Source organism: Zalophus californianus, chromosome 7, assembly GCF_009762305.2.
Source record: "Zalophus californianus isolate mZalCal1 chromosome 7, mZalCal1.pri.v2, whole genome shotgun sequence".
In the NCBI taxonomy this organism is placed as follows: Eukaryota; Metazoa; Chordata; class Mammalia; order Carnivora; family Otariidae; genus Zalophus; species Zalophus californianus.
Window position 1 is genome coordinate 115,145,559 of NC_045601.1, and position 23,714 is coordinate 115,169,272.

The 23,714-nt window shown below is 52.2% G+C and overlaps 1 protein-coding gene across 3 annotated transcripts; it reads right to left on the reverse strand.

The window, feature by feature from the left end:
* Positions 1-1,629: 1,629 nt before the first annotated feature.
* Positions 1,630-22,994, reverse strand: DEF6 (DEF6 guanine nucleotide exchange factor). 3 transcript variants are annotated; one of them, XM_027603092.2, is made up of 12 exons: positions 22,910-22,994; positions 22,322-22,485; positions 12,211-12,351; positions 11,409-11,606; positions 9,520-9,756; positions 9,264-9,410; positions 5,925-6,033; positions 5,418-5,716; positions 4,192-4,358; positions 3,886-4,084; positions 2,439-2,529; positions 1,630-2,235 (listed from the first exon to the last, which is right to left on the reverse strand). In XM_027603092.2, exons 2-12 carry the CDS (start codon positions 22,415-22,417, stop codon positions 2,015-2,017), a joined length of 1,905 nt encoding a protein of 634 aa, XP_027458893.1. In that variant the 5' UTR covers positions 22,418-22,485; positions 22,910-22,994; the 3' UTR covers positions 1,630-2,014. The 3 variants fall into 3 exon arrangements, with proteins under 3 accessions (XP_027458893.1, XP_027458895.1, XP_027458894.1); XM_027603094.2 differs by lacking the exon at positions 22,910-22,994 and adding an exon at positions 14,984-15,216 and having other exon boundaries at positions 22,322-22,416; XM_027603093.2 differs by having other exon boundaries at positions 11,409-11,594; positions 22,322-22,963.
* Positions 22,995-23,714: the final 720 nt, after the last annotated feature.

Genomic DNA, 23,714 nt, shown 5'->3' on the forward strand with positions numbered 1-23,714 from the left:
TCTTTCTCTCTCTCTAAAATAAATAAATCTTAAAAAAAAAGAGGATAGCAGTTTTGGTAAAGAGCACACTTGGAAGTTGAGGATCTACAAATTGATTTTCTTAAAACTCCTTGTACCCTAGAGATATCCTACCTCCAATCAGAGGACCATTGACTTTCCCACCAGAGGAGGGATTCCCATCCAGAATCCAGATTTCTTGTGCTCATAGATGTATTATGCTTCTTTCTACTTAATGTTTCCATGTTCTCCTACTCTCCTTTCTTACGAAAAATTTTAAGGACCATTGTGAATCCCAGCTCCTACCTAATGCTTCTGTCCCTTTCTTCCGAATTCCTACTGCCCTTAGAGTTTGAACCTCACTTCCCATCCCACAATATGCATTGTGTTATACTGGTAGTTTTGTTTCATGACACTTTAAATAGAATGTAATGAAGTTCCTTGCAATAGGGCTTGGTGTCCTTGCAAAAGAAATGAACTTTGATATCAGCTAGCACATAAGCTGCAGGAGGGCAAGGACGCCATCTGTTTTGTTCTGTGCCACGTAGCCAGCACCCAGCCCAATACCTGGCATATAAGAGCTTAATAAATAATTCATTGAATAAATGAATGGACTTGAGTTTGAATCTTAGCTCCTTCATCACCTTTAAGCTGCGTGACACCCAGTCATTCCTTTCAGAACTGAATCATTCAACAAGCACCTGTTGCATGCCTGCTAAGAGCCAAGCATTGTGCTGGGCACTGGGGATGTAAATTGAAGATATGTCTGTACCCTCAAGGAACTCATGCATCTGGTTATGGAGGCTGTTACATGAAGTGAGGTGGGAAGGACAGCCAGTGTGCAGACCCAGGGGAAGGAAAAGGAGGGGAGCCGTTAGCAGATCTATAAAGCAGAGGGACAGGAGGCTCTCCTGGGCTAGGGTGTCACAGGTCTCATGTGCCACATGTGGGAACGTGAACTTGACCTGACCGATTAGATATGGGGCAAGATGGAGAAGGAGTCGAAGGTGAGCACACAGGAGGAGGGTATGAAGGCCCTGGCCATGGCAGTGGCCATAGCCATAGAGAGGGAGGGATACCTGTGAGAGAGTGAAGGAGGATCTACTGGATTTCATGATGGGCTGTGTACCACGAGGGGGATGGGGGGGGAACACCCTAGATTCTCAGAGCTCTGTCTTAGGTGACATGGTCAGTGAGTCAAATAAAATGGGAAAAGAAGTGAGTTTGAAAGGCTTTGGGCAAGGTACCTGACCTCGCTGGGCCTCAGTTTCTCCACATGTAACATGAGAATAATAATATCCACCTCTCAGGGTTGCCACGAGAATGAAATAACCAGGGAAACTGCAGGGCATAGACTAGATGTTCAGTAACCACTTCTGGATGATACTAATAATAGTGCTTGCTCGTGGGCCAAACACTTAATCCTGACAACAACTATAAGGCAGGTACTATTCGTATCCCTGTTTTACCAACATGGGAGCTGAAGCACAAGCCGGTGAGCAGACTTGACCAAAGTCACCCAGTTAGTAAGTGGCAGAGTGTACTTGCCTTGCCCCTGCACTCCACTTTACTCTTTCTGGGACCCAGAACTGGACTTGAGGCAGGAAGAGCGAACATGGCAGGAGAGATGGACGGCAGACCTGATCAAGGGTTCATTCCAAGAGCAGTTTTTATTTGGAAATGCGCCTCCACCACCTGGTGGCAGTCTGAGGACACACGCCGTTGGCTTGCTTATTTGCTCTCTTTTCCAGCCCAGGGCACAGGGTCCTTGGGGTTAAGGCACAAGATCAAGTTCTCAAGAATCAACATCCCAGACAGCCTCCGTGGTCAGGAGCCTGGGCTGGTGCCAAAAATGAAGTAGCCTCCATTCTGGACTGTGTCATGGCTGGAGGGCCGAGGGGGCTCCTGGCACCAGGACCTCAGCTCCCTCTTCTGCGAGGGCTGGCATCACCCACAGGCCAGCTGTGGCCAGGTTCTGGTGGGTATGAGGTTGGGGGGTGGGAGGGGATAGCAGAGGCTAATTTTCTGGTGCTGGGTCCAGTTTATTTTCCTGAGGGGGAGAAGCTGAGATGGGAGCCTCGTCCCCACCATTGAGGGACTTCTGCTCGTTGCTGCTGGGCGAGGGGGTCCGGTTGCCCTGGGATCCCCAGCGGGTCAGGCGCTTTAGGGAGGAGTCGCGGCGGGCAAGTAGATGCGGCTGGAAGCCTGTGAAGGAGCTGCTGGTGGTGGGACGCTTATCTGGCAGAGAAAAGGCAACTCCAAGTAAGGACAAAGGTGCATGCGCAGGGGAGAGGTTGAGGGGCCTTGCCTCAGCCCGTGGGGGAGAGGAGAACCTCCTGACTTTCAATACCACACGGCCTCTCTAGATCTGAAAGGATCCCTTTCTCCCTCATTTCCCCCACCCCACTCCAGAGAAAGCTCCAGGATCTACTCCTTCTCACCTCCAGGCTCAATTGGATGCATGAGCCGGTTCATCTGAACATTCCAGTGTTTCACGTTGGTGCTGGCCTGGCGCAACTTCTGCTGGGCAGCCTGTGGGGGCAGGGCCAGTGGAGAGCGGGTCAGAGACACCATCCTAGACAGAGTATCTTGACCTTTTCAAGTTTGGAGGCCTCTTAGAATCTGAAATCTCCCCAGAAAAACTCATATACGTTCTTAAAGAGTTATGTAGATGAACAGTTAGCTTCCAATTTCAGGGGTCTCATGGACCCCCAATGGGTCAAAAATAGTCATCATTATAGTTTCCATTCATTAAGCAGCTAAGAGGTACTAAGTATATTTATTATTTTAGTTAATCTCCAGAGCATAAGTTAACAACAAAGTGCAAAAGAAGTTAAGTGATGGGGTGCCTGGGAGGCTTAGTCGGTTAGGCATCTGACTTCGGCTGGGGTCATGATCCCAAGGGTCCTGGGATCGAGCCCCTCGTCAGGCTCTCTGCTCAGGGGGGAGCCTGCTTTTCCCTCTCCCTCTGCCTGCAGCTCCCCCTGCTTGTGCTCTCTCTCTCCCTCTCTCTCTCTGTGTCAAATAAATAAAATTTAAAAAAAAAAAGAAGAAGAAGTGACTGGCCCGAGACCTATGTTGAGCTGTAAACCACCGCACCACACCACCTCTCCAGGGTCAAATGCAAAACCTCTACTCCACTGTCCCCCTGGTCATTAGCAGTGGTTGTGGGTAAGGGAATCACGGAGGAACTTTCCCTTTCTATGTTACATGTTTCTGTGTCCAGATTTTTTACAATGACCGTGTCAGCCAACAAGGCAAAATAAAATAATCAATATTAATAGAATATCAAAAATTAGGGGCTCCTGGGTGGCTCAGTTGGTTAAGCGTTTGCCTTTGGCTCAGGTCATGATCCCAGGATCCCGGGATCGAGCCCCACATCTGGTTCCCCGCTCAGCCGGGAGTCTGCTTCTCCCTCTTCCTCTCCCTCTGCGTTCTCCTTCTCTCTCTCTCAAATAAATAAATAAAATCTTTAAAAAAAAAAACATCAAAAATTAAAACAAAAACAACAACAACAACAACAACAAAAACCCTCTTCTATGGAGATCCGAGCCAAAGTACAGGGAGAGCAAGGTAGGCGCTTGGAAGAGTATGAGAAAAAAACTTTGCCCAGATTCATAATGATAAAAATAGCAGCTAATGTTTCTTCCCCACTTGCTACATACTAAATGTCAGCCATCAGCTCCTTTAGTCTTCAGACCATGCTATTTGAGGCCCCTTTCCCTGATGAGGGATTTGAAACTCAGAGAGGTTAGGCAATTTGCCTGAGGTCACACAGCGAGGAGACGGAAGAGTTAGGGTTTGAGGGAAGGCTCCAGATCCTGCGCGTGAAGGCGCTCACCCCGCCGGCCTCCTTCCTATCCCCCCACCCCCACCCGCCGGCCTCACCTCTACGTCCTCGTCGGCCCTCTGCCGGTTCTGCCGCACCTCCTCCAGCTGAAGCTGGGCTTGGTGCAGGGAGCGGCTCTGCAGCGCCATCTCCTGCTGCAGTTCTTGCTTCTCCTGCTGCGCCCGCTCGATGTAGCGCTCCTGCTCCTCCTTCAGCTGCAGCAGCTGCTTCAGCTTCTCCTCCTCTTCCTGTAGCAGTCTGCGGGCGGGCGGGCGCTGCGTCGTCTCCAGAGCCAAGGCACCTCGCAGGCGCTCAGCAAGTGGGACGCCGGGGAGTCAGGGGAGAGGAACGAGAAGGGGTCCTACCGGGTCTGAGCTAGGCGCACGGCCTCCTCGTCACGCCGAGCTTTCACCTCCAGGTGCAGGGCCTCCTCGAGCCTCTGCTGCATCTCCTCCAGCTCTTGGATCCGCTGCCGCTGCCGGGCAGCCTCCTCCTTCTTCAATTCCATCTCAGCCTGCATGGAGGCCCGGGCCTGTGCCGGGACGCGGAGCCACGTCACTGGGGGCACCGCGTGGGGTAGGGGAGGCTGCAAGTACACTGCCCTTTCCCCAGGGCTCCGCTAGGCCGGCCCACATAGCTCTCTCTCAGTGAGGGTCTGGGGAGTTCCTTCACGTCGGGATTCCTTCCTGATCTGATCTCTTTGTGGGAGCCTGGCTAGGTCAGATAATCGTCAGTGAAGAGATGCTACATGGCGGGGGCGGGGCTCGTCACTCCCTGCCTAGCACCAGCCTTAATAACTATTATTCTGTGTTATAATATTAGGTGTTATGACTGTAATTAGGGCCAGTGCTAGGCAGGGAGTGACTATAATTATAGTAATTGTAACAACTAAAGGTGTTTCCTCATTTGATCCTCATCATACCTCTAGGAGCAGTTAGCATCAACACGTCACTGATAAGTGATTGGGGCACAGAGAGGCTAAGTAACTTGCCTGAGATCACAAGTCTCCTAAGAGGCAGAGCTGGGATGGAATCCAGGTGTCTAACTCCAGCTCTAGATCTCTTAAATCCTAAATCTGATTGCCTCTACATGCCTAGTCCGCCTCCACATTCGTAAATCCTTCCTTCCTCCCATCCTGCATTCCCCAAACTGGTTTCACTGTAAACTTAGATCAAGTCTAGTCCAATCTAGTCTAGCGTTGGTCCAAACTTATCCCTGACCTGGGGGTCTTTAGCACCATCTCTGTCCAAGCCCCGCCCCCAGCCAAGGGCTCCAAACCAGGCCCCACTCTACACCTATAGCACTCAGCTCCGGCCCCACCACATTCTTTCATCTCAAGCCATCCTTAGGCCAGGTTCCTGCACCCCCACGCCTTCCTCATCCCGTCCCTGGCACAGGTTCGGTCCCGTACGCATGTTTCCGGCGCAGGGACTCTGTCCCAAGTCCCTCATTGCAAGCCCCGCCTCCACGCACCTCCTTCCCAGCCTGCGGGCTCCGCCCTCGGTCCCGGCCCCGCCCCCGGCCCTCCAATCCCGGGCCCAGTCTCTCCGCATCCTTCTACCCGCCGGCCCCCGCCGGGTGCGGGCCCCACCTGCTCCGCCTCGCGCAGTTGGCCCTCCAGCGCCTGCTGCAGCTCGCGGTGCTGGCTGCGGCGTCGCTCCTCCTCCTCCTGCAGCAGGTGCTCGGCCTGCCGCTGCGCCTCCTGTAGCAGCTCCAGCTCCTGCAGCTTCCGCTCCTTCTCCTCCTGCAGCTGCTGCAGGCGCAGCAGCTCTTCCTCCTTGGCCGCCCGGCGTCGCTCCCGCTGCTCCCGCTGCTCGCGCCGCTTCTGCTTCAGGTCCTTGTGCAACGACATCTTCCCCTCGGCCTGCAGCCGGATCGCGGTCTGGATGGCTGCGGAGGAACAGGGACCGGGTCAGCAGGGGGCTAGCTGGGAGCAGCGGGGTCCTCGAGGTGGCCCACCTCCAGAAAGGGGCCTGAGAGGTGGCTCGAGGCAGTCTCCAGCCTCTCGCTGGGCCGTGTTGTCACCCTTTTCACTCGGCAGTGTTGTCACCCCCTGAGCCGCAGCCAGACCCAGGCCGCCCAGCGAGCACTCACTCACCCGCCGTCCATTCCTGGCGCTGGCGCGTGTCGGAGGCGCTCATCTCGTACGTGCGGGAGGCTGTCTTCACACAGAACATGCAGCGCTTCCCCTCTCGGTCGGGCAGCACCTGGGAGAGGGCCGGTGGCCCCACACGGGCTGGCTTCACTGGCGCCGGGGCCACACCCGCCGCCGGGGTGCTCCAGCTCCATCCCCTACCCCCCATTGCTGACCGTCCTCCCGGAGTACCGCTCCCACTCTGCCAGGGGCCTGTATGGCCCGGCGTGGAGGTTAGTTATGGGTGCGCTTGTGTCCCCACAAGTCTTGTGGCCTCTGCTCTTTGGAGGTAGGGCGGGGATGTTTTCATCTTGGTGTCTCTCCATGGGGCCTGGCACCTAATCCGTTACTGAGTGTGGATGCAGATCATTCGCGAACACCGCCAGTGACAGGGTCCTCACTATCCAAATCATTCATTTTCACAGAGCCCTGCCTGTTGGGAAAGTTCTCCATTCATTCATTCCACAGATCTTTTGGAGTGTCTACTGAGTGCGGCTCATTGTTCTAGGCATTTAGGATACTGAGGTGTGCCTAACAGACCAAATCCCTGCCTTCCCTAAGCTTATATTTTAGTGGAAAATAACAGCTACCACGTATTTAAGCTTCTTCTTCTTCTTTTTTTAAAAGATTTTATTTTTAAGCAATCTCTACACCCAACATGGGACTCAAAAACTCACACACGCTCCATCAACTGAGCTAGCTGGGGACTCCCATGTGTTGAGCTTCTTACACTCTAGAGGCTGAACTAGTGTTTTATATGCATCATTTTATCCATAACACCGAGACAACCTTGCCAAACGCATTATTAGCTCCACTTTACAGAAAAAGAAACTGAGGCTTTACCAGGTCCAGGAACATGCCAAATTCACACTGCCTATTAGTGGTGGAGCTGGGCTTTCTGCCTAAGATCCATGCTCTATCCTCAGTGACACCTGTTTCCTTATGTGACAAAAATGGAGAAAACCTAGGACGGCTATAATAATAATTTTTTTTAAAGATTTTATTTATTTGTGAGAGAGAGAGAGAGAGAGAGAGAGAGAGAGAGAACGAGTTGGGGGAGGGGCAGAGGGAGAAGCAGACTCCCTGCTGAGCAAGGAGCCCAACTCAGGACTCCATTCCAGGCCCCTGGGATCATGACCTGAGCCGAAGGCAGATGCTTAACCGACTGAGCCACCCAGGTGCCCTATAATAATAATTTTTAAAAATGTAAAATAACACATGTTGATGAGGATATGGAGAAAGTGGAACTCTCATACACTGGTGGTGAGAATGTGAGATGGTATAGCTGCTACGGAAAACAATTCGGCTGTTCCTTAAAAAGTTAAACATAGGTCGCCTGGGTGGCTCAGTTGGTTAAGCAACTGCCTTCGGCTCAGGTCATGATCCTGGAGTCCCGGGATCGAGTCCCACATCGGGCTGCCTGCTTGGCAGGGAGTCTGCTTCTCCCTCTGACCCTCTTCCCTCTCATGCTCTCTATCTCTTATTCTCTCTCTCTCAAATAAATAAATAAAATCTTTAAAAAAAAGTTAAACATAGAACATGGTAATTACCCTATGATCTAGCAATTCTACTCAGTATGTACCCAGAGAAATGAAAACATATGCTCAACCAGAAACTTCTGCATGGATGGCCAAACCAGCATTATTCACAATAGCAAAAAGATGGGAACAACCCATTGTCCAGCAATGAATGAGTGGATAAACAGAATGTGGTCTATGTACACGATGGAATATTATTCAGCCATAAAAAGGAATGAATTCCTGACCCATGCCACAACATGGATGAACCTCGGAACATTGTGCTGAAGAAAAGCCAGTCACAAAGGGACAAAATATTAGATGATCCCATTCCATTCTAGGTACCCAGAATAGGCAAATTCGTGGAGACAGAAAGTAGAATAGAGGATACCAGGGGCTGGGGAGAAAGGAGGGATGAGCTATTTCTTAATAGGTAGAGAGTTTTTCTTTGCGATGATGAAAAAGTTTTAGAAATAGATAGTGGTCACTCCCCCTGCTTGTGTTCCCTCTCTCGCTGTGTCTTTCTCAAATAAGTAAATAAATAAAATCTTTAAAAAAAGGGGGGGGTGGCACCTGGGTGGCTCAATCATTAAGTGTCTGCCTTCTGCTCAGGTCATGATCCCAGGGTCCTGGGATCGAGCCCCGCATCGGCCTCCCTGCTTGGCGGGAAGCCTGCTTCTCCCTCTCCCACTCCCCCTGCTTGTGTTCCCTCTCTCGCTGTCTCTCTCTGTGTCAAATAAATAAATAAATAAATAAATAAATCTTAAAAAAAGGGATAGCGGTGAGGGCTACACCACTTTGTGAGTATACTTAATGCTATGCATTGTACAATTAAAATGGTTAAAATGGCAAATTTCATGTTAGGTGTGTGTGTGTATATTTTTTTCAAACTACAGTTTAAAATAATTGTTTTAAGCCTCCTAAAATAAAAACAGACAGAGCCGAAGGGAAAATAGGGGGGAAGGACGGGAGGAGAGGGATGTGGAGAAAGAGTAGGGACAGAGAGAGTTTCCAAAGAGAATGGAATTTGGGTGAAGGAGAAAAACTTTTCAAGAGGACTTTTAGAAAGTTCACTGTGGGGGTACCTAGTTGGCTCAGTCGGTTAAGCCTCTGACTCTTGATTTTGGTTCAGGCCATGATGTCAGAGTCATGAGATGGAGCCCTGCAGTGGGTGGGCTCCCCACTGAGCGTGGATCCTGCTTAAGACTCTCTCTCGGGGCACCTGAGTGGCTCAGTCAGTTAAGCAGCTGACTCTTGATTTCGGCTCAGGTCATGATCTCGGGGTGCTGGGATGGATTCTCCTTCTCCCTCTGCCCCTCCGCTACCCCATGCTCTCTCTCTCTCTCAAGTAAGTAAATAAATATTTTTTAATAAAAGGATTCTCTCTCTCTCTGCCTCTCCCCTGCACCCCTCCCCCACCCACTCTCTTTCTCTCTCTAAAAAAAAAAAAAAAAAAAGCTTTGCGTGTAGTGTGAGGCATAAGCCATCTCCTCTAAAATCCTTAGCAAAATCCACATTACTCACCAATGGCTTTAGTATTTGATTTGCGGTTTTGGGTTTTTTTTTTTTTTTTTTTTTTTTTTAAGTGCTGGCATGGATGAGAATGGCCTTGAAGCACCCAGGTATATTTGGGTTATGGTCATCTCAGCAGACATTTGCCACTGTGGCTTTTCTCCATTCACCCTCCTCCCGAGCCTCTTGCCTTTACCCCACACTGGAGAGTACCCCACACTGGAGAGCCTCTGGGCCCTGAGTTGTGCTCCACCCCTTCGCCTGTCCCCCTCACCTCCACGCAGCACTGTGCATCCAGCGGGATAGTACCCCTTTTCTCCTTGCACTCTTCACTCCCAAAATAGCAGAGGGAGCTGGGCTGCAGCTGGAACCAGCGTTCTGCCCAGTTCCTCCGCAGGTGCCCTCGCTTCCACAGGTAGCCCTGCCATAGCCAGAGCAAAGTCAGAGGCTTCCCTGCACCCCCCCACCCCTTAACCCTGCCCCCCGCACCCTGCCTTGGGGTCCTCCCCAAGCTCCCAGCTTGGCCTGACCTGCTTCAGGACATCTTGGATGAGCTCCTGGTAGACTTCGTGGATGGCCATGCTGAGAGTGTCCCGCCCCACACCTCGAAGACAGCGCCCCGTGTTGAAGAGCTCCAGGAACTGCCAGACGCTGAGCCCTCCAGTGGTCTGGGCTGCCTGGGCTTCCTGGGCCAGCAGCTCTTCCAGCTCACCCAAGCCCACCTCCAAGCTCATGCTGCTGAGCACCTTCTTCAGCAGGTATTCCACCTGGAGGAGGGGGGAGGCCTGGGGACTGCAGCAGGCAGTGTTGCCTGTGATGATGCCGGGGTTGGGGGGGCCCCTCTGGCTCCCAGAGCCTGGGCGGAGGTGACCAGGGACAGGGGGTAGGGGAGCCAGATGACTAAATGTTGGTGGAAACCAGGGTAGATTTGGGGGGCGGGGTCCTGGAGGCCCAACCCCAATTTGGGCATCCCCTTCCCTCCCCAACTTCCAGGCCCACGTCCCACTCCTCCATGCTTTAAATTAAGGGCAGGGTGAAGGTTGAGGGCTGGGGGCCAGGCAGAGGCAGCAAATCACAGAACACGTCAGAGGGGGTGCAAGGGCCCTCTCATCCAATACCCTTACTTTGCCGATGACCAAACTGAGGCCCAGAGAGGGAAGTGACTCGTTCTAAATCACACAGCAAGTTGGTGGCAGCCAGAACTCGATTCATATCTCCTGAATCCCATCTGAGTCCTTATTCCAAGCCCAAGCCCCAACCCCGAGGATCCTTCCCCTATGGGAGGGCAAAGGGATTGGGGGTGGAGGTAAGCAGGGTAGGGACAGGAAACCTGCTACAGAGGAACAGGAAGTGGTGGTTGGGGTACATCCTGCTGCAGTTTGTTCATACAACATGTTGATCACGGCCGTGAGCAGCCTTCTGGCCTATGAGGGGCCCCCTTACCCTGATAGGCGGGGGTCTGATGAGGGTGCCTAGCCAGGTGCCTGTGCAGATGGACACACATCCCTTTCCTGCCCCAGCAGCTTCTTGGGACACTCTCTTTAGGACTTTCACTCTGGAGGTTACCGGGTGTCCAACTGGGAGTGGGATGGGTGTACCAGCTCAGGGATTAGGCATCTCCCCTCACCCTTCCCACAAACAGAGTCAAGGAGATAAAGCTGAGTGCGGTTAGAGGTGTCAGGACTTCTTGTAAACACGGAGGACCCCCTCCCCTCCACACCCTAAGACGTAAATTCACCCTGGCATCTTCACAGCCACCAAAAGGGCTAACAGATCAGGAGAAGGCTGAATGGATGGGGGAGAGAAGTGGAAGGGGGGCGGGGGGGGCACCTGCCCTGGCTTCGTCCATGAGTTGAAGAGGTAGGGGCACAGACCCCAGGCCTCTACTCCCAGGATGCTCCAGAGAGGGCTCTGGAGCCCGGAGCTGGGTCGGCCATGGCTCTTCCTCCATATTATAGAAGACAGGGAGGGAAAATCTAGAACCGGGGCCAGATCTAGTTGCCTCTGCTGGAATAATGGGCCAGGCATCCCAGGAAAGTCTCCCTTCCCGTCATCTGGTAACCTTCTCAGATTGCCACAGTGCCTGAAGTCCTGGCATTCGATCTTAAATGTTTTCATTTTTAAATGCCCGGTAAGGTATCAGGCTACACTCCTGTGTAAATAGAATCTGCGGTCATTTTCCTCCTTTGAGGGCCAAGAGAGCCCTGAAGGAAGTGTAGTTTTGGTTCTCCGGGGCACAGTGACTCTGATACAGGCAATTCTAGGCATCTGGAGACAGCTGGGTGCAGAGAGGCACCAGCGTGGGGAGACCAAGAGGTGCGGGGATGTGGGAAAGTTACAGAGGCGATTTGGCCTCCTTCATGGTTTTGTTGAGGCCTGGCCCCAGTGATTCAGCCCCTGGGGCTGCCATCACCCTCACCTCGTCAGGAACCATGATCAGAGGGTACTTGTCCTCAGACAGGAAATTGAACAGGCACCAGAGGCGGAAGGCATCCTCATTGGAGAGCATGTTGTTCCCGTTGCTGTCCACCCGATAGTTCTTCTTGGCCGTCAGGGTCCAGCACAGCTCATCAAAGTGCTCCTTAACGAAAGCCCCCTCCTCCACCTGCCACCAGGCCTGCAAGTCAGCCAAAACGGCCACCCCATCCTTGCTCTACCACCAAACAAGGCTCTAGGGGCTTTCTTGGGGGCACCTACTCCCCTGCTCCCCACCCTGCCAAGTTGGGGCTCTGACTTGAGTAATCCCTGAGCTGCTTACCAGGTATCTAGCTGATTCCAACCACCCACCCCCTCCCCCCTCCCCAGTCCCCTGCCAATAGAGAAACTAGTCCCTCAGCCCAAGGGAGAAAGAAGGGGAGGACAAGGGGGCGGGGATGCACGACCACGAAGAACCTGAGAAGAGAGTGACGGCTGGGAGGAGCAGGGGGCACAGCACTGGGGGACACTGGAGAGCCCTACAGCTAGAAATGGGAGGTGAGCCTAGGCAGGGATGGGGTGGAAGGGTGGAGGCTAGGATAGAGGTGAGAGAGATGGAGGGGGGAGTTGGGGGGGCAAGGAGGGGACAAGTGGCTGGAATGTGAAGGACGGAGATGGGAGGGCAGGGACAGACAGCAGGGACAGAAGTGGGAGTTGAGAGGGTGGGAGGAGTTGGGGGGGCAATGTGTCGGGGCACTGGCCAGACTGGGAAGTGGGGACAGGTGCCCCCTCGAGCAAGGCCCCACCTTGTCCAGGATGTACTTGTTGAGGTAGGGCATGTATCCCTGGCTGGACACGGGGCCGTCGTCATCATCCCGGAAGTGCTCCTCCAGAGCCACAGGGTCGTGGGGGATGTGCAGGACCGTGTACAGGTTGTGGGACAGCACCTGAGACAGAGTGGCAGTTGGCCTTCCCATGCCCCAGCCAAACCTGGGCTAGAGGGCTGCTCCCACCTCCCGGCTTCTCCCCGTTCCCATCCTGGCTAAGTCCTCCGCACACATTATTCAATTCAATCATAACCAAAACATAGGCATTTGTATACAAGGGAATATTATTCAGCCATACAAAAGAAAGACATCTTGCCGTTTGTGACAACAGGGGTGGACCTTGAGGGCCTTATGCTAAGTGAAATAAGTCGGAGAAAAATATATACCAGATGATCTCACTTCTACGTGGAATCTAAAAAACAAATTAACCCTCCACCCCCACCCCAAGCTCATAGACACAGAAAATGGATTGGTGGTTGCCAGGGGCAAGGGTAGGGGTGGGTGGAATGGGTGAAGGAGGGTCAAAAGGTACAGCTTTCGGTTATAAAATAAGTCATGAGGAGGTAACACACAACATGGAGACTATAGTTAATAATACTGTATGGCCTATCGGAAAGTTGCTAAGAGTAGATCTTAAAAAATTCTTATCCCAAGAAAAAAAGTTTTGTAACTATGTATGGGATAGATGTTAACTAGACATTGTGGTGATCATTCCACAATTATTTACAAATACCACATCATTATGTTGGACACCTGAAACTAATATAATGTTTTATGACAATTATACCTCAGTAAAAACAAAAAAACCTAAAACCGTACACCCTTACTATGCACTAAGCACTGAGCTAAAGCACATTATATATAATTCACTTAACCCCCATAACCACTGTTAATATCCCCATTTTACAGATGAGAGAAAAGAGCTGGGATTCAAACCCAAGCAGCCATGTTCTCAGCCACTTCATTGGGTAGGGATGTCCTCTTTGTGCAGACAAGGACACTGAGGCTCAAGAGATTCGATAAATTGCCCAAGGATCCACAGTGAGCAAGAGTCTGGGATTCAAACCCAACTCCGCAGATCCCAAAGCCTAGGTGCTTCCTAGGATGCTGGGCTGTCAACAGGGAGGTGGCTGTCACCCCAGGGCAGGAACCCCGAATTTCTCATCATTCCCATCAAAGACTCAGGGTTCAGGCTGCAGTGTGTCTGCTCCAGGAAAGGCAAGTGCAGTTCCAGTCACTGCCCTTCAAAGATGGAAGGGAGCTGGAGGGGGCTCAGAGAAGGCTCACGAAAAATGGTCTGTGACATGCAGAGGAAAAGGCCTAGAATGGATGGTGGCCAGGATGGTGTGGAGGGGAAACATGAGTTGTTAACAAACCCACAATATAAGAACAAAGATTGAAGTCTGAACAAGATCAGGAAAAAAATAAAATTGCCTTGGGGGTATTTCTGTCATAGTACTTATCCCAGAGTGAATGATTAAACTACTCGTTACTGGGGCGCCTGGGTGGCTCAGTCGGTTGAGCATCCGACTCTTCATTTCTGCTCTGGTCCTGATCTTGGGGTCGTGAGATCGAGCCCCGCATCGGGCTCTGCACTGAGCGGGCAGTCTGCTTGCGATTCTCTCTCTCACTCTTCCTCTGCCCCCCACCTCCCCTCCCCGGCTCGCACACACACTCTCTCTCTCTAAAAAAAAAAAAAATAATAATAATAATAAAATAAAAAATAGGGGTGCCTGGGTGGCTCAGTTGGTTAAGCCACTGCCTTCGGCTCAGGTCATGATCCTGGAGTCCCGGGATCGAGTCCCACATCAGGCTCCCTGCTGAGCAGGGAGTCTGCTTCTCCCTCTGACCCTCCCCCCTCTCATGCTCTCTCTCTCTCTTTCATTCTCTCTCTCAAATAAATAAATAAAAATAAAATAAAATAAAAAATAAATTTAAAAAAGTAAAATAGTCATTATTGCACACCTACTATGTGGCAGCCACTGTATGAGATGCGTTCTATACCCCATGTCTAACCTCCGCAACAACTGTGATACACAGACACTATCCCTGTTTTTCAGATGAAGATGCTGAGGCTTGGGGAAGTTCAGAGCAAACAGCCGAGCTGAGCTTGCAACCAGGTGTGCCTGGCCCTGAAGGCTGCCTCACTATTACAGTGCTGACCCTGAGACTCTCTCTGCAGGTAGATGGTGAACTCTGGGGACAACGTCTCTGTTCATCTCCATGTCCCACGGCCCCTACGTCCTCTTCTGCCCCCGAAAGGCAGTCAATGAAAGCTGTATGTAAGGGCTGCTCCCACAGTTAAGCTTAGAGTCAGTTCCTGGGGCAGGAGCTGGTAACATCCCAGAGGTGGTACGCGAGCCAAATCTGCACTTCTTTATTCCCTGGTGAGAAGAGGTGGGACAAAGGATTGACACTTTTCCCCCCGGTAATCTCCTGAGCCTCAGGCTCCACTGAGGCCAAGTGGGAGGTTGGTAGGCCCAGCAAGAGGGGTGCTTCTCTTTTCCGTCACTCCCCTCTGGGCAGCCATCTCTGACCGCCACCCCCACCCTCATCCCCACGCTCTTCAGATCATCTCCTGTGCCAGGTTTGGTTCTGCTTCTCTTGTTCTAGAGGACATCTTCAGTTTCTTCCTGACGAAGTCGGCCCTCTCCACCCATATTTGGTAATGGAGCCTTAATTTTTCTTGGAGAAGCACCTCTCCCCCCATTCTCAGTATCTGTGGTACGGACTATTTGCACCCCTAACCCACCTGGCTGCAGGGGTGGGCACATCAGAGTCACGGTGACTGGCTCAAGGAAGGGCACATGACCAATCCTGGGCCAATGAGAATCAGCCCTATGATTTTTGCTTCCTCTGGTGAAAAGAGGTATACGCTTCCCATGAAATTGTTAAGCTGTTGGAACGGAGATAAACATCTTCACCTTCCGAGCCTCAGTTTCACTGTCAGCAAAACAGTGGGATAATACCTGTCCTGTGGAGAAGCTGTGAGGATAGAGTGAGAGGACATATGGAGACAGCCAGAATTAGATGTGCACAGAGCAAACGTTAGATCCCTTCCTGTAGACAAAATGCGGTTTTTTTACCTAACGAATTGACATAGATCAGAAGACTGATAACATCAGGTACTGAAGAGGTTGTGGAGAAATAGGGACTTGAAGGCCCTACTGTTGAGGCGTGAATTGGTAATCTTTCTGGAGGGCAAGAATGTATCAAACTTAAAATTGGGAATGATCCCAGCATTTTTTTCCCAAGATTTATTTATTTGAGAGAGAGAGAGAGTGTGTAAGCTGGGGGAGGGGCAGAGGGAGAGGGGAAGCGGACTCCCCGCTAAGCGGGGAGGGCTTGCTCTCCCAACCCGGAGATCATGACCTGAGCCAAACCAAGTTGGTCGCTGAACCAACTGCGTATGCTCCACCCAGGCGCCCTGCCCCCTGCATTTCTAATCATCTAACCTGTAGATGCTCAAGGGAACAGAACTACATGTACAAGAATGTTCACTGAGGCATGTTTATAATATGAGGAACTGGAGACAGCTTGAGGCTCCTTCAGTAAGGGCCAGGTACATCGCGTCATGGACCTATGTGTGGTTGGAAAGATTTTATACATCTGCCACTTGTGTGCTTACGGGCAAGTGATTTTCTCTAAGACCTTGGTGTCCTCTGTGAAGATTATAAGGAGGCCTAGTCTGAAGGGTTTTTAGAATGAAGAGCTTAGCACAGCACCTGGTGCGTAGCTTATTGTTTAATAAAATTGTGTGCTATTTTTATTATGTTTTTACAAACAGACATGGGAAGATAGGCGGCATGCTATAGTGGCTGGTGAAAAAAGCAAGCTATAGAATGAAATGTTTGTAAAATAAATGTGTGCAAAGATTAGGTTGAACCATAGCACATTTTAATAGATGTTTTAATAGACTGAAACCATAAAATGTCAGCAATTTCATACGGTTCAACCTAATATGTTTATGCGTACATAGAAAAAATCTAGAGGACTCAGCAAACTGTTACCAGCTATCACCCCACCATCCTTCCCCAGGGAGGGGCGGAACTTTCACCATCTTTTTTTTTTTTAAGATTTTTGTTTATTTATTAAGAGAGATAATGATAGAGAGAGAGCATGAGAGGGGGGAGAGTCAGAGGGAGAAGCAGACTCCCCGCTGAGCAGGGAGCCTGATGCGGGACTCGATCCCGGGACTCCAGGATCATGACCTGAGCCGAAGGCAGTCGCTTAAACAACTGAGCCACCCAGGCGCCCTCATCATCTTTAACGTTACATTTGTCTTTGAATTTTTTTAACCAGTAACATGTTTTACTTATAGAATAAATTTCATCTTCTTTAAAATTATATTCCTCTGCACTCTGATTTTTTTTAAACAGGAGCATATATTGTTTTTAGGACAAAAATTTAAAACTATAGAGATAAAAAGCAAAGAGTGCCATTAACCACTGTTATTAATGTACCCTGTTATTAAGTTGCTCTATAATAACATTCCTTTGCTGTTCCCTTTTTGCGTGAGCATTTCTGGGTGCTCGACATTCCTGGAGGGCAGCAAGGACTCTGTGTTCAGGCCTGATTCCAGATCTCAGTACGATGTCCTGCACACGATAAATGTTTTTGACCGACTCCTCAAGTTTCACTTAAACGCTCCAATGGTTTCCTGTTGTTCTCAGAGTAAAATCGCAAGTCCTTCCAGAGGCCTTGGGCCCCCTGGGACCCAGCCTGCTGCACCTTCTCTGGCTTCATCCCTCTTGGTCACTTCTCTACAGCTACTCTGACCCTCTTGACATTCCTCAGCCGGGCCAGGCACACATTTGCCTCAGGGCCTTTTCGCTTGCTATGCCTTCAGCCTGGAATATTCTTCTCCCAGGTCCAGGCATGGCACACACCCTCCTCTCCTTTCCATCTTTACTTAGATGCCCCCTTCTCAAGGAGGACTTCTCTGGACCCCCTTATTTAAATCTATAACCCCATCCCCTCTACCGCCCCCACCAATCTCTATCCCTGTTTCTGCTTTATTTACTTCCATGTCATGTATCATTTTCCATCACATGATACATTTTTACTTATTTTGTTTTTCATCTGTATTCTCTGACTAGAATGTCAGCACCTCAAGGGTGGGGATTTTTGTCCCTTTTATTCCTCATTCACTGCTATATCACTGGGTCTGGCACATAAGGGACACGCAATAAATATCCGTTGAATGAACTTAAATGCTTCACGGGAAGAAGTAGGAGAAATACAAAAGTCAGACAGACATGGACTGAATCTCTCTGAGCAACTTAACCTCACTGGGCCTCAGTTTCCATAGGTCTGAAAACGGGGTTCAAAGAGATGATGTACAAACCCCCTCCCACCCCAGGATAGAAGGGACCACACAGCGGCACAGTTATTTGGAACTGTTCCTTGCCTTGGTTCGTTCGTCCACACTGTCCTCTAAGACCTGCCTTCCTCACCTGTACGTTTTGCCAGTGGAATCTCAGGGGCCCGGGACAGAGGCTCCAGTCCCTGTGAGCCATCAGGTGTCAGGACATGAAGGAATTAAAGGCTCCAGACACTGGGGGCTCAGGGCCTCTCCCCAGAGAGCTCGGCAGACCTCAGACTGCCAGGCTTCCTGTGCCTGGGCTCGGGTTGGGGCTAGAGGTGGGGAGAGGGTGTGACCAGAGGAGGGTCATGCTGGAAAGGAAATGGCAGGGGTGGAGGCCAGAATGTGCAGGAGCCCAGGGGACTGATTTCAATCAGTCCTCAGCCCTGGAGCCAGGGACTCTCATTACCCTCCTTTTATAGATGAGGAAATCAAGGCGCAGAGAGGTAAAGTGTCTTCCTGCAAGTCTGCCTCTAAAGGCCTACTCTTGATCTCTCCACTACATTAGCTCTGGCTGAGCCTCAGAATCACCTGGGGAGCTGCAGAAACTGACTGGCGCTGGGGCCCCGCCCTCCTGACTGACTCAGAGTTTCCAGGGGTGGGTGGGGTCCAGGTGTCTGTAGTTTTCACAAGGCTGCCAGTGGGGTCCTTCAGAGAGGACTCTCTCTCACAGTCTCACCGCCCAACCAGGCAGCCCCTGACCGTCGAGTTGGCAGCCATTGACCTTCGAGAGGCTTCATTGACGCACCGTTTCCTCTGAAGGCATGTGGGGAAGTGGTTCTCTTCGGGGGGCTTGTGAGTTCCCTGAAAACTCAGGTGTGGGGATGGGGCAGATGCTGGCCTGTGGTTCTGTGGTTCCCAGCCTTTACTGGACGCGTATAGGACGGGTGTGGGAACCCATGCACAGCACCGACTGATGGCTACAGACAGAATGAATAATCTCTCTCTCGCCTAGATGGCCTATAGTGTGTTGTTTTTTTTTAATGTATCTAGGTGCCAGGTGATTTTTTGTACAATATACAGATCCTTTTAAGAGTTACTGAATGTATTTTACTAAAGCATAACTACTATCACGAGGGAGGAGCACTGGGAATTTTAAAAGGTGGGAATCTCTGGATGAGCGGTGTGCCTGCTAACAGCAAGAAAGGGCTAGAAGGGGTTGGGGGGCGCCTAGCTGGCTCAGTCAGTTAAGCAGCTGCCTTCAGGTCCTGGGATTCAGCCCCGCATCTGCATCCTCGCTCCCTGCTCAGCAGGGAGTCTGCTTCTCTTTCTGCCCCTCCCCACCTTTCCTGCTCTCTCTTGCTCTCTCTCACATAAATAAATAAAATCTTGAAAAAGAAAGGGCTAGAAGGGGTTGAGGGTGGGCACCAAAGGAAAGACAGGCTTGGAAAAGGGAAAGGGGAGGCTGCATCAAGGGTCAATTTCATCTACTTGATGTACTTTGTTAAAATTTCTTTTAGTAGGCTAGCTGGTGATCCCCAGTTCAACCCTCTGCCTTTACAGATGAGAAACTAGAGGTTCAGAGACAGCGATCACTTGCCCAAGGTCATCTAGCTGGGGAGCAGGCCTATGTGGCTCTGAGTCAAGTGCTCTGCACATCACTAAATCATCCCGTCACTCCCTGCCATCCTAGCCCGAGACCAGTGGCAGGAAGGGGTCAGAACAAAGTTGAAGATCGTGGGCTCCTGGGTGGCTCAGGTCATGATCCCGGGGTCCTGGGATTGAGCCCCGCATTGGGCTCTCTGCTCAGTGAGGAGCCTCCTTCTCCCTCTCCCTCTGCCTGCCGCTCTGCCTACTTGTGATCCCTCTCTCTCTCTCTCTCTCTCAAATAAATAAATAAAATCTAAAAACAAAACAAAACAAAACAAAAGCTGAAGACCCCAGCCAGCAGATTCCTGGACTGGAGTTGCTCTTGACTTGCCCTCCACCAAAATGAAGGTTGTCGTCCCCCTCCCTGCCTGCCCACCCTGGCTCCTGCTAGCCAAGGGTAAGGGGCAGGCCTGCTGCCTCCTAAGGGCTCACTGAGCCAGAGACACACTGCTCCATCCACATCCCCAATTGCAGGGCCATTACCCCAATTCTCAGCTGACTCCCCACTAGGCCTGGAACCAAGGCTGCTCCCCAGAGAAGAAGATGTGGCCATTAGGAAACCCATGATTGCCAAGGCTCTCCTCCTTGCTCTCCCTCCGGCAGGACCACTACTGCCTCCCAAAGGTCTTTAGAGAAGGAGGTTCTGGGGACCCTGGGAAAACTCACAGTCCTCAACTCCTGGGAAATTCTGTGCTCCACCTGAATCCATCCTGGGCAGAAGTGCCATGCCTATGGGTCTCATTCTACTTTTCTCAACTCACCTGGACAAAGGCCATGGTACCTTCTACAAGAATTCAAACAGAGGAAAACCCATCCGCTCTGCCGCCCAAGCCTTCTCTTCTCCAGAGAGAAAATCATGACGCGCTGGGCTACTTGTCAGACGCCTCCCTGCTCTTCCTCCTCCCTCATCACGGCTTTGCCCCTGAGAGCCAGCGGCAGCCCGAAGCATCAGGGAAGCGGGGACTGTCACGGACAGACGTTGCTCGCTAGGCGGGTGCACGTCTCCCTGCCTGGTCCCGATCCAGGGCCCTGAGGCCAGGGACAGTGTTAGTGAGGACAGACTAACCCCAGGGTCTTTTCCCTTCTCCCACGAGTCTTTTCAGGGGTGGGGTTGGCCCCCGCTGCTATCTCTCTCATCTGCTTCTTCCTCTGACTTCTGACCACTTCTCTTTTGCTCCTTTGTCTTTCCGGCATCCCTGCCCCCAACACGATCACTACTTCCTCCTATTCCAGTATCTCCCACCATGGTCTCAGGGAAGAACTGCCTTGCCTATCCTTCTCTGGTGTGACATGGGCCCTACCATGTCTCTGCCTCACCGACCACCCAGCCCAAGACTCCCGTGGCTTGGCACAGATTTCCAGAGTGGACACGTTTTCTGTTGAGTGGGGGAGAAAGCTCCCTGCTCCTGTGTGACCAAAGGCTGCTGGCTGTGGGCTCAATTTGAGCTGTGATGCGGTACAGACGGTGGACAGTTCAAGGATGTAAGCTCCTAATAGAATCTTCCCTGCAAATACTCGACCTGTGGGGGTGGGGAGTGGGCATCGATCCAGCTGGAGGCCGAGAAAAGAGGGTCAAGGTAGGAAGCCTTACTGGCTGATGGCACCAGGAAAAGGGGAACCACTTTCCACATGTGAGAGGTGGGCATAGAGAGCCTGGGGAGGTTATAGGGGCTGCAGGTAATGGAGACAGAAAATGGTACCTTGGAGATAAACTATGGAGGTTGGCATTGTTCCTACAAGATGGGAAAGGCAGTGGGAGGTGGATGTAGGGCACGGGTTTCTGCAGGGATGGATTTTGGATGATCTGCTATTCTCCTGTCTATCCTGAAGCCCCCACTAGATGACATGATCTGCAATAAAAGGATTTACGGAGAATGTAAGGAAGAACCTGCCTTATTGAGGAATCCTCCCTGATAAGCAAAGGTAGTAGTGGACTATTTTTCCTGGGGGAGTCGAGAATCATTTTTTGGATGCTCATAAGTCTGGCTAAGGGACAGATTATGGGATAGGACCAGTTTGGGATATCCAAGTTTATTGTGTCCTAGTTCAGCAAAGGAGGGGGCTGGAATGGGGGCGGTGCATAATGCCTATCCTGCCTTATTCATCTCGCCCACGTTTGCAGTCACCTCCTACACCTTGGTCATTAAAAATGGAGGTTTCCTTGACACCAGAAATCTAGAGCCTAGCATCATGCCAGGCACATGGTCACTCAGTTAACATGTGAACGGAATGAATAATCCCTTAAGGCAAGTCACGGAGAGCTGAGGCTTACCCTGCTCCTGTCTCCCAGTGTTCCCTGGTTCCAGTGGCCTGGGGCCTTGCTTCTTCCCCACTAACCAGGGTGGAGAAGGCAGCACTAAGCCAGGACTGGAGGGAAGGAAGGAGAGAAACTTGCTGGTCTCCCAGGAATTGTTTAGGTCCAAGTACTGAACTGTAGGGCAATCACTGATGGGGCTCTTCCTGGGCTCACATTCGAGCCCCTCCCTGTCTGAGGTCCCACGGCCAAAGGGAGCAGTTTCCCAACCTGGCGTGTGGGAGGAGGGGGCGGTGAGCTGGGCGGCCCGGGGCAGAACAGGGTCTCGGTCCTTGCCCCTTCCTAGCACTGTTGCATCTGGGAGACAGGGTTCAGAGGAGCTGTTCTCTGCCAAAGGTGACCCAGTCAGCCTGGTCTGGAACTGGGACAGGCTCTTTAAGCCTCTCTCTCAGCTCCGGGAGGAAGTGACTGACAAGTACTAACTAACTGTCTCTCTTCAAAGCCAGGAGGAAGCAGCAGGAAGGAGTAGGGTGCGTACCTAGGCTTCACTCTGGGGAGACGTGTGCTCATCACACGGAGTATAGGATGTAGCCTGGCCTGTTGGCCTTCAAAACCTAATGATGCCAACTCCACCCTCCAGAGAGTCCAGGGAGCAGGTCTCTGGGCAGAGGCTCCGCGTCTACCTCCGGGGGGCCCCAGAACATGGGCAGCAGCATTCACTGGGCTGCGTCGTCCCGGTTACCCAGTCCCGGCTCCCCTCCCCAGGCCTGGGCCTCTGGATGGCTGAGTGCCATCAGCACAGCGTTCCTGCCTGGCTCCTGGGCGGCAGGGGCTGAGGAGGCACGTCTGCCGGCCTCCCCTGGGCCCCGGGGGCTCCTCACCTTGAGCTGGGACTTGGAGACCTTGCCGCTCTTCTCCACGTCCAGGGCGGTGAACGCGTACCAGATGGACTTGAGCAGCTCCTTGCGCAGGGCCATGGCTGAGGTGCCCGCCCGGCCCGGGGGCGGCTCTGACACCGAGATCCGGTTTCAGGAAATGCAAACGGCTGCAGAGACCGCAGAGGGGCCATGGCGCAGAGCAAGAGCTCCACCTGCCTGCTTGCGCGGGCTCCCTGTGCTGCCAGGAACAGGCCTGTTGCCCTTGCAGTGCTCATGGCCTCACTCTCTGCGTGGGACCTCGGAACCCAGCCCCGGAGAGCCAGAGCCCTGCTTCTGTTCACTGTGGCTCCCCGAGCGTGCGGCCCTCGAGAAGTCTTCTCAGCCCCAGAAACTTCTGGGGCTTCCTGGGCTCCCAGAGGCAGCTTGTTGAGGGGAGAAGAAAAAAAAAAAGCAAGCCCACCCTGGCTTTCAGAGGGTGCAGGTAGAGGGTATCCTGTCTCACTTCCACACTTACCAGGCAGGAGGCCTTGGATGAGTTACTACTAACCTCCTTGAGCCGTTCCCTCATGGGAGAGCAGGAAAAATACCCACCTCACACAGTCCTAAGGTCTGAGGATGGATGTGAAGCAGAGCAGGCACTGGATAAAAGCATTTCTTTCAGGGCCATCTAACATCACTATGGTGGTGGGGCTCCTCCCAAGCGGAAGAAAACAAAGGCGACGACACAAAGTTGGCAGAGGAACTGGGCCAGGGCACCTCTCCAGGTCAGGCGGGCTTGGCACGTGATTGGTTGCCTCCCCATCCTCTGGGCTTTGGCTCGAAAAGGCCTCAGCTCAGAGCGTTGCCCACTCTGGGGCCCACTGGCCCTGAGGATGCAAGCCTGTTTCTGAATCACACAGTGGGGGGAGAGGCGTAAAACGGGGGCAGGGGTGGGGCAGCTCCCAGGGTGCTGACAGCAGGAGGCTTGGCACTCAGGGCCCCCCACGGCATGATCCCTTTCTTCAGATCCACTGCCTGTGAGGGCCGGGACACGCTCCCACCCAGAACAGTGGTCATGGATGCTGGATGAAGCCTGCTTGGGTAACCGAGCCACCCCCTCCCTGGGGGCATGCCCCAGCTCCCTCTGCTTCCACAGAGCTGCTGGCACGAGTACATAGAAGAGGAGAGGGTACCTGGGCTGGGAGGTAGGGTTCCATTCCCAGGTGGCAGGAAGGGACTGGGGCACATCCATCATTGTGGGGAGAGCAAGAGGCCCCTCCAATCCCAGCAACGCTCCCATGACGGAGGAGGCAAACTCAAAGAGTTCTTCCCATCAGGTCCCCTCCCCTGCACCCCTCCCTTCCCACCAGGGCTGGTCTGGTCCTCCCACGCACTTTCCACTAGGGTCCAATGGTGG